General features: G+C 46.5%; 1 protein-coding gene across 1 annotated transcript; it reads left to right on the top strand.

Annotated features, from left to right (window-relative positions):
• The first annotated feature begins 248 nt into the window (after window positions 1–248).
• On the top strand, window positions 249–10,526 carry nexmifb (neurite extension and migration factor b). Its single transcript, XM_030062817.1, has 2 exons — window positions 249–330; window positions 5,681–10,526. Exons 1-2 carry the CDS (start codon window positions 249–251, stop codon window positions 9,910–9,912), a joined length of 4,314 nt encoding a protein of 1,437 aa, XP_029918677.1. The 3' UTR covers window positions 9,913–10,526.
• The last annotated feature ends 420 nt before the right edge of the window (window positions 10,527–10,946 follow it).

Raw genomic sequence — 10,946 nt, 5'->3', positions numbered from 1 at the left:
TGTTCTGATAAAATCTACTGTGCTGCTGTTGTTATTCTGCATTAGAAACATGGCAGTCACCTGTTAACGATTCCCCTCATCCTCACCTCTCTCTCTCTCTCTCTCTCTCTCTGTGCCTCTCCTTCTTTGTCTTCCCTTTTGTCTGTCTGTCTGTCTGTCTCTTTCTTCCCCTTTTGTCTCTGCCTCTCTCTTGCAACAGGTGGGACAGTCAAAATGATGCGTAGGAGGTGCAGCATTGAACCGTATTGATGGATGTGTTAACAGACAGCAGTCTCACACTGACCGTGAAGACTTCAGAACCGGAGAATGCAAATGCAGCGGAGAGCACAGGTGAAAACACTTGACACTCTCCTCATCTTTGTGCTTCTCAAATATTACAGCCACTGGATGTGATTTATTTTCAGTGGAAACTTACACATGAAAAACTTTAACTTCAGTTCTTCCCTTTACTTCTTTCAACATTTGCTTTGAATGGTCAGACATACTTTGTCATTGAAAAAAAAAAATCTAAATTTTTGCAAGACTTAGTCAACACTTATTAGAATAAATGAAAGCCTAGTGAGGACAAGTTTCACAAAGCCTTGAAAATTTTAAAAAGACAATTACTAATACCAAATACCTTGATACTGGCTTTCTGGAATCTTTTTTTTTTTTTTCCTTTTTCTCAGTTTTAAGCTCTCTGACAAGATAAGTGGAAATGTGAAGAAGAAACATTAAATAAAGCTTTTTAAACTATTGTTAATCCTCTTTTGCCACTGCTCCGCAACTCAGAAATATGACATCTGCCCTTGCTCTTGCAGTCAAAGAAAGTACAGCTGTTAATTTTCTCACCTCCACTCATATTCAGCAGTATTGTCAAAATAGGTCGGTGTTTACCCTGTACTGTTTTTTAGGGCATGAGTGTTTTTTTTTTTTTTTTTTTTTTCTTGGCACCTTCTTTTTTTTCCACCCTCAGTAAGACAAACCGTGATACACATAATTTATGAATGACATTTAGATGGTTTACAGGTGACATCAAACAGACTTTTATTATTCATGTGAAACATTCACATATATTTGCAGTGTCACTTACAGCCCAGCCTGTGCACCCCCTGTGACTGTCACTGGCCCTCCAGTGATGATGTGCATTTTCTTCAGTCAGCCTCTGCCTGCTGCCCCCTATGGTCTGCATCAGCCCCAGACGCTCTCTGTGCCCAGCACCAGTGGTCCTTAGATGAGGTTTATCTTTGTATTTCAGCCCCGATCTTGCTAAGTGGGGGCTGACTGGCCCCCACTGTCAGAATCATACAGATTATCCCCAGTGCTAGCCTGTGCCTTGAGAGGTACTGAGAAAAGTAGAGAGACGGAGAGAGAGAGAGGGAGAGAGAGAGGGAGAGAGAGAGACGGACAGAGAGTTGGAGAGAGTAGGAAAAAAGAGAGAGGGAAGGGTGAAAGCGGCTCCATTGAGCAGGAATAGGGCAGCTCTCTGAGGAGGATGGCCATGAATCATGCTGCAGTTACTCACCACTTATTATGAACATCCTGTACTGGCTGGATTGATTTCCCCCCACCATTCACAAAATGGCATATAGTGAAGATGGAGCAGTAGGTAGCGAGCGGCTTCTGTAGCTGGCCTACCAGCTGGATGAGCGAACGCCCCGGGTGGCTGAGCTGCAGAACGGCTAGCTCGGCACTTTACAAATGTAAAAGCCTCCATATAACAGGGATAAGGAGTAGGGAAGCAGGGAGGGGAAGGAGATAGTGAGCAAAAAAAAAAAAGGGAGGAAGAAGGAATTGGAAGGGGGATGGGAAGGAGCAGAGGTTTCAAACAGCCATTAAAAGGAGGAAAAGGCCAAGTCAGCTGTTTTCTTTTAGATTATACTACATATTGTGATATTTGAGCCATTTCATCCCCTTAGCTACACAGAATGGTAATGAAATATGAATCTGATCTATATTAATTGCAATGGCAGCCAGTTCTCATGTAGAAGTGTTTGGATAATTACTCTTATTTCTGTCTGACAGGGAGAAAGACTGTGCATGTACGGGGTGTGTGAGCGTGTGACTGTGCATGCACGTGCACCTGTGTGTGCATGTTTGGCATCTGACACACTAATAGACAGGGCCACGGCCGCCAGCTCGTCTCCCTCCTCATGTCCATGTTCATGTCCCTCGGCGTGGGCTTGTTTCCCCGCGGAGCTGCCTGGCACGGGCACGACTCGGGCTTTACCTCAGGTGGACGAGGCTCCGAGATCGAGTAGAGTCGGCGAAGCTCGGAGTGCTAACTGGTCTGCTCTGGTCTGCTCTGGTCTAGTTTGGCGGTGGTCAGGCTGTGTCTAGCATGGCTGGGCTTGGCAGGGCCGGGGATCAGAAGATCACTACCACCTGCCAGCAGCCAGGGTCCTTCCATATGCTCACTGGTGGATGTCCATGCCAGATTGCATGAGCTGTGTCACATCCAGCCTCAGCCCGTATTCAAATAGCACTCCTCCTGATAACACAATTACAAATCTGCAACTGTGTTTGGATGATCTCGGAATGCACGCAGCTTGTGGTCTAGAAGCATAGGAGGTTTTTTTTTTCCCTCAGTGGATGTTGAGTGTTGGCAGCACTGAGTATTTTGGATGTTTATCCTGCCTAAGTTGCCAGGTCAGATGCAATAGTAGCATTATCCCGTACTGTATCAGTGAATATGAGGCTGCCTTTTCCCCTTTGACCTCTAATGTCAAACTCAATTTGTCAGCATCCGTCATTGCTGTGAGATGCTGTGTGTGTGTGCGTGTGTGTGTGTTTGTGTGCGTGTGTGTACCTGTCTGACTGACTGATCTGTGGCACATTCTGAACAGCTGAAGAGCTAATGGTCCAGCTGGAGACAGATGGCCTCTCGATAACACTATACCCCCAAGCCAATACTCACACTCTATCACTCCGCCTTTCATACACACAGACACACACACACACACACACACACACACAGACACACACACACACACATGCATGCATCCATGCATGCACACACACATTCACACACAGGCATACACACACACACACACACACACACACACACACCAGAAAGCACATGCACGCACACATTGGATAGGATAAATTGTTAATCCATCATAAACCCCAAGGAACCACGTTTCTCAATATGAGTTTAATGTTTCACAGCAATTTTGAACAATCTTTTGACAATATTAGGTGACAGCTTAGGTTTTCATACAAGCACTGGAGGATAAAGAAAGTTAATTTCTCCTTTTCTGAAATTTCCATCTTGCCATAGCTCTACTTCTGTATAGGACTGATAAAAGAGATAAGATAAAAGATGAAGATAAGTCATCATTTATTTATATTTATGTTGTCTCGTTGTGTTGGAGGCCGATATGGTGGATTCCGAAGCAGTGGCACAGTTTTTGCGCACTTCCAAATAAATCCAATTTGATTTTAAGTATTTCTTCATGCATTTGAAAAACAAGTTAACACACCTCGGTGGATGTGGCTCAGAAAGCAAAGTTAAATGGAATATGCTTGTTGAATTGAGGGGATATCTGTTCCTCTGCCTCTCTCTCCCCACAGAACATGTGTCAATAACATGCTTTTGGCTCTGTGGCCGTCAGTGGCTCACAGATTGAAGTTAACCGATGGCATGTGAACGCCTCGCTGTGACGCTTCTGCAGCCTCTGAGAAGTTGCTGCTGTAACATTTTTCTGAGTTGGAGAGAAGGAGAGAAGACATTTATTTCTCCTGAGGTTTTCTTCATTAAGTATGACAGTAGCGCAGTTGTATGCTGTTAGTAGGCGTTCTGGCTGCTCTGATGTGTCTGCAGGCCGCAGACCCATAGGGACCTGCACTCAGAAATTTCATTACCTCGTTAAATCACTCTCAAATCATATCCATATTCAAAGGTTTATTTAGCCTACCAATGCAGCCTTGTCGCACACTGTTTAAGCAGCCCTCCCCTCAGGCAGTTATTAGTACCCCAACAATGATCAGGTGCTGCCATCCTAAAATGGGGGGCAGTGCTAGTTAACCTTCATGAATGCACTAATTGTTGTGGTATCTTTTTCTTTTTCTTTTTTCTTTTTTTCTTTTTTTTTCTGGCATGTTCTTAAAGAATATGTGTGAGGCAGCAGCTTGGGAGTGTGGAGGGAGGCAGGTGTAGATAATATTGGTTATACAGTCTCCAACATATGGGCCTGTCGTGTCCCATGTGTACGTACCTGCCTCTGCTGCTGTCATCTAATTATGCAGAGCAAACAAAGCTATCTGCCTGCTGCTGCAAGCCAGCTTCTGTGGGTTTTGATTGTTACTCATCAGATGGATCTCTTCAACTGATTAAGACATTGTCACAATCGACCTGTAGAAAATCACCGAAACCTACTTTCAATTTAGTCATTACTGGCATTGTTGCTGCTGGTCTTGGTAATTTGTGTTATCCTGTTACTTAAGAACAACACAGATGACATGCTAAAAGGAGGGAGGAGTAAGGTGTCTGCACTGGATTTAATTTCATGTAATGTTCTTTGGTTTGTGAAGGACGACACTTTATACCACGGTTCAGGGCCTTCCCAATTGATATGTATTAGATCTGTAAAGAAAAACATCTCTGTGTTACACTTGTGACTTAGTCACTGTCACATCCGTTAATGACAGGTGCTTTATCTAATTATCATAAAAGTATAAATGATTTAGAAAGCATTTAGTAACCTCATAAAATTTTTTGACATCATGCTAATCCACAGCAGGCTCAAACAGGATCAGGGCCACCTTCACATGTTAATAAGACAAGAGTTGATGGTGTTGTTTTTTGATATGACACTATTCACCAGCTTAACAATCATCCATGGAGGCAACACGATGAGAAAGGCGTTATTTTTGTTGGAGAGGTATGACTATTGTGCAAGCCCTGACAAGCCCTCGTTTTGACAACTTTGTACTCGCCTTTTACTCAAACATGTATACGAGTTCTTTCCGTTTTTTCTTTCAATTTTGTTCCGTTTCATTCTGTTACTTTTACTATGGCTTTTGAATATTTGGAGTGACTCTCTCCCACTCACTCGCCAAAGAGTTGTGTACAGATTTTTTTTAAAGGCGTACTTAAACCGAGATTGCCCAGACAGGTGACCCCATTCTAAGACCTACTGTATATATGCTGTATACTGAAAAACATTTTTTTTTTTTTTTTTTTTTTATGGGCACCCCAGTGACTCAATCAGAAGAGCATGTACCATTAACAGTAAATCCTTGTCACAGTGGTCAGGTTCAAGTGCGGCCTGAGCCCTTTGTGCACACAATCTCCCCGCCCTTTATTCCTTTTCTCTCTTCACCATTACCACCAAATAAAGCAAAAATGCCAGACAATAACCTAATAAAATATTTTTTTGGCTGTGTTATTCTTAGACTTTCCTTGACCTTTACATTTGAACATTAAGTCAGTCAAAAATGTGCAAAGAATTGTCATTACATCTTGACATAGCTAATAACTCTTTTTGAATCAAGAGTTTGAGTTATTAATGTGAAAGACAAAAGGACACTTTAAACTCAAGAGGGTTAATTGATAGTAATTACATTTTGCCAGCCCTGAAGAAATGTCTGTGTAACTACAGAACAAAAAAGTAACCTCATTTAACTTTAGACTTATTTACAGTTCAAAGAGTTGAAAGAACTGAACTCTTTTTTTTTTTTTTTTTTGTAAATCCTGCAGGAGTATGTGAGCAGAGCAGTGATCTAAGGCTGCGTGGACTCGTTGAGGCTGCTCTTCCTCCATCCTCACCTCCTCCTGCTGCAGAGACTTTACAAAGGGCCTGCCCAGCGCACCACAGGACCACGCCAACACCACCAACCGTCTCCCTGCCACTTGGCACTGAACCCTCTCTGGGCCTGACTGTGGCCCCTTGCCCTCCCACCCATGAGGCCCCAGTTGTAGTCCCCCACCTTCAGACCACTCCCACTCCCACCTCACTTCCTACGCCAGCTGCAAGCTCCTGGGGCCCGACGGGAGACGGCCACAAGACCCCGGTTCCGCTGCCCATTGCCCTCCCTCTGTCAGCTACAATGATGGAGCCTGGCACTGTGTCTGCCCTGACAGAAGAGTGTCTTCTTCAGCCTAGTCGCACCTGCCTTGGCTGCTTCATCGAGAACCGCGATGCTACTGACCCTAACTCCATCCACAATCCTCCGCATGACCCCAACACAAACCCTGACTCAGAGACTGGGCTAAACGTGAGGATAGGGGATGTGGGCCGAGAGGATTTCTCTGACATCAACAACATCAGCATCCAGTGCCTCAGCCACGCTGGGGAAGCAGTGAGTCATTACGGAGAGCAGCTACTGTCTGACCAGCTCCTTAGCTTCCCTCTGCCTAAAGCCCCAGGTGAGGGGAAGAGAACGGACGGGGACAAAACGACAGTGGACTGTGATGATCCAGAGGATGATGCAACAGCTAAGAACTTATACGAGGGGCTGTTGCTGGACAAGGTGAGCGGCGAGGAGGTTCTGTTGGCTAATGCTGGTCAGGACTGGGGCTACTTTGAGTCCTTCATAAGCGAGAGCAAGATGGAACTGTTGGACTTGTGCTCTAAGAACGAACTGTCAGTCAACCTTTTCTCTGAGGAAGATGTTGACAACCTTTTTGATGATGAAGACGATGACTCTACTTTGAGCAGCGATGTTTGTTCCCTGAAGATTCGTTACGAGTCCTTCCAGGACAACATGAGGGAAAAGACCAATGTGCTCCAGGAGGAGACCCAGTTCAACTTCTTCCCTAGTGTCCTGGCCAACTGTACCAAGAAAGAAGAGGGAGGAGGGGTTGTGAGGAGGGGTGCCGATGAGCTTCATCCTAAAACTGATGAGCTCATCCTGGGTGCGGGGCAGGAAGGAAAGGCTGGGGACTGCAGTGGTGGGAGTCCCCTTGATGGATCCCAAGGTTCACCCATGTCCACTCCTAAAGTGAACTACCTAATGGATTTCAACTCCACTGAGGAGTCAGGCGAATACAGTGATGACAGCTCCTGCACTGGCTCCTCCTCAGACACCCTGCAGGAGGGCAAGCTGAAGAAGGGCCATTCCAGGAGATTTCTCAGCCCCTCCAACCCTCTCAACTACGGCTTGCGCTCTAAGAGGAAGGTCCGATACAGTGATGACTACCTGTATGATGTTGACTCCATTGAGAGTGAGAGGAATGCAGAGAAAAAAGAGAAAGCTCCCTCTGGTCAGAAAGAGGAGGAGGATGTAGACTGGTGCCCTAAGAAACGTCGGAAATCCTGCCGCAAGGAACCACCCGTGGTCATCAAGTACATCATCATCAACAGGTTCAAAGGAGAGAGACACATGTCAGTGAAACTGGGGAAGTTGGACCCAGTGGAAGCCACTGTAAGCTTAAACGCCGACGCAGTGAGCAAATATGAGACACTGGCTCCTCTGAAGGATTTCTGGCAGGAGAGGCAAAAAGAGAGAGAGGAGCAGCTTAAGCTGGCTGCCAGAGATAAACGACAACGCAGTTTTCATCTAAACGGACGCCATCATCGCCCCTTTAATTCTAGTCATCCCAAAAGGAAATACAAGATTGCAAACAGGCTTAAGGTTCAGAGGATTCACACTGTGGAGCAATCAGCAACGGCACAGGGCTCCCCTCTCTCTGATCAGGGCCAGGGAGTTGCCGCTAAAGAGGAGACCACCCCCATGGTAGGAGGAATAATAGCAGCCCCAGGCCTCCCAGTCACATTAGACTCAAACTCCATCACGCACACAGTCACAGCCAAGAGCCGCTCCCAGGAGAGGGAGGAGAGGGAGGAGAGGGAGGGGAGGAGACTGGGAGGAAATAAAACAGTCAGGATAAGGAAATTCAAAAGCGAAGCCAGGCTGAGGAGCAAGAAAATGAAAAAGGCAGAAGGAGAGGAAGGGAGGAGCGTGACAAATGAAACGGATGCCTGTGTCGCTACGGCACAGATTGAGGACCCTACTGCTGGGTTAGGAGAGGCAGGCATTAGCTCAACTACAGTCAGCCCCCATTTTACTGACAATACCACTACCACTCACACATCCGAGGAGAAATTCCCCTTTGTTTCCTCCACCTGCTCCCCCGACAAAGCTGCCTCCACAGAGGAGGTGGAAGCTGGGGTCCCTGTCATCCCTGGGGGCTACCTGCAGACCCTGTTAGATGCCACAGACTCCTCTGCTGGAGCAGCTATCTCTTATTTCCCCCAGCAGCCCTCTAGGCAGCAGTATCCTCTGGGGCTGTCCCTGGAGGAGAAACAGTTTTCTTCTCTGCAGCTCGCTCAGAGCTGTGTCCTCTCTCCTCCCTCAGAATCAGAGCTCCAGCAGTCGCCCCAGAACTGCCCCAGCTTCCCCCAGATGTGGCACCCACAGCTCTGCACCAGTCACAGCCAGAGCTTTGGGTCTGAGACCCCAGAGACTCCCATCCTACCCAACAACTTCCCTGCTGCCTTGCCCCTGAATGACAGCCTGCCAGTGTCTAACTACAGCCAGCTGAGCCCTGAGGCTGACAGGCTGCTTTATGAGAAGAGCTACCTGACCGAGGCTGGGCTGCAGCCCGGGGCAGATCTGCAAGTGTGTCAGTCTGCCTGTGTGGAGGGCCAGGTGCAATACCAAAGAGGGTCCCTGTGTACAGACAATGGCAGGCTCATCAGCTATGACTCAGTGGGCTCTCTGTCAGCCTCCTCCAGCAATTACAGCTCCCTCAGCCTCAAGTCTTGTGAACGTGAGGGTGAGGAGGAGGGCCGAGACAGCTTCCTAGCTCACTGCAGCCCCAAAGTGGTGATTCAGCAGAGTGTGGATGCCCTCACCCCACTCAGGGAGTCCTCAGACCTGCTAGATATCTCCAACTTCACCCCTGACAAGTTCAGACACTCATCACTGTCAGAGCTTTCCCCTCCTGAGACCCCCAACCTGTCCCCTCAGGTGGTGGGGCGTGAGATGAAGATGGCAGGGAATGTTGGAGAATACCAGGATGTGAATGATATGACTCTGGACTGTAGTAGGGAGGTAAAATGGAACTGTGATGTTATGCAGCAACAGGAGCACACAGTAGGCACGTACACAGTCGAAGACAGCCAGTTTCCACTGCACAATTTTAACAGTCAGGAAGGATTGTGTTTAGATAAAAAAGAATTGATTGATACAGACTTTGATGAACAGACTGGTGACATGCTGGCGGGTGCAAAAAGCATAAAGTCAAAGAGAAAAGGCAATTACAAACAAACAGCTGCAGGACAGGGGCCAAAGAAAGTCCGGGCCCCCCGAGCTCCCAAGTCAGAAAAGGTCAAGGCCCCCAAACAGAACTCCCGTTCCACCAAAAAGATAAAGGCCATGTTAGAGGGAAAAGCAGCAAAGAACCAGGCAGGTGGTTGTGGCACAGGCCTGACTGACAGTAGCAGCACTGGGGACTGGTCTGGCACGGGCTGGTCAGAGAGCAACAGTCTGGTAGGGGACGACCAGAGAGAATTTGAGGAGCCCTCCAACATTCTGTCCAACATTGTCTCTGGCATGGCTGAGGTCCAGAGGTTCATGATGGCCTCCATTGAGCCGCTGTGGAACCCTATGTCTGAGGCCTGTATGCCCCCCGAGGCCAATAGCCTAAACCTAAAGACCCTCAAAATCTTGGCAGGCACAGAGGCCGACCTGAAGAAGAAAGGAGCCGGGCTAACAGGGGCTGGGAGAGGCAGAAAGGCGGGGGGAAAGGGAGGGAAAAACCAGGCCAAATTCAACCCCTCGCATCCCTTATTCCCCCAACTAGCTCTGGGCTGTAACATGTTTGATAAACCCAACTTTATTAACCCTGGGCCTGCACACAAAAAGCTGTACCGCCACAAGACCAGTGCAAAGTTCCCTCGGATTGAGACACTGAAGGGGAAGCGAGCTGAGAGAGACCCTAATAAGGACATAGCACTGATGACCTCTTTTGAGAAACTGAGGTAATATTTTGTTATCAGCTGCTGTTGCACCCCCTTCTCACTTCCCCCCACTACCTGCTCAGTCCCTCCCCCCAAGCATACCTACACTGACGCTATGCCAGAGCTGCATGACTACTACGTTCTCCCTGACTACCCCCACTTCCTTTTAACCCCTGAAGAGGAAATTAATATCTGCATGAAAAACTTCTTGTACTTTGCAAACTACCTATTGAGTGATTGTGTCAAGCTTGATTGAGATTTGAAATGACCATGGCTGCATTTTTCTTGCTTTTGTTGTTTCTGCTTTGTTTGTTCTTCTTATAGTCGTTTTTAGTTTTATTTTTTGTCTGAAAAAAATAAGCCTTGAAAACAGTTCTGTCGCCTTTTTTGAGGAACTTTGTTTTTGTATTTTCTCAGCGAAACTAGCTGCCCTGAATTATGTATTTATTCCCCTTTTCCCTAAAGATGTAGCTATATACAAAAATGCATTGAGTGACATCTACGCACCCCTCCTCCTCATCTGTTTTTGTATGCAGAATATGGATGTCCTGTTGTTGCTGTCCTTCATACACTGCCTGGCTCATTTCAAGAGGGAAAACTACAAATAATGAGCCCTATTTAAGCCCAAGACATCTTTAACACAAGATGGGACCATTTTGTAATGATGACATATCAGAAGTTTTCTTTTTTTTTCTTCCTCAAAGTTGGAATGACTCCCCATTTCCTTTTAACGAGCATTTCTTTTTCTTCTGGAGTTTAGAGGAACTGGTTATCTAAATTTACATTTTTACGCCTTGCAAATTCATAAAAGCTCCACCCTCAGAGTATTTTTGTCAATGTTGTTGTACAGGGACATGCAATATTTGCAAAAAAGATAATTATAATCTTAAAATCAATGTGCCAAAAGTAACAATGCTGTGTAAATGACCTCTTATATATGTGTGAATATTGGCTGTTCCTCTTTTCTATCCATTGGAATATTGGCTGCTCGGGTTGGAGATTCCTGACAAAGACTTGCCACTCCAGGAATTCTTTATTTGGGACTTTTCTCTCTTCTCT

This window comes from Myripristis murdjan, chromosome 10 (assembly GCF_902150065.1).
Source record: "Myripristis murdjan chromosome 10, fMyrMur1.1, whole genome shotgun sequence".
NCBI classification, from domain to species: domain Eukaryota; kingdom Metazoa; phylum Chordata; class Actinopteri; order Holocentriformes; family Holocentridae; genus Myripristis; species Myripristis murdjan.
Note: the sequence above shows the minus strand (reverse complement) of the source record. Positions and strands in the feature narration are given on the sequence as shown.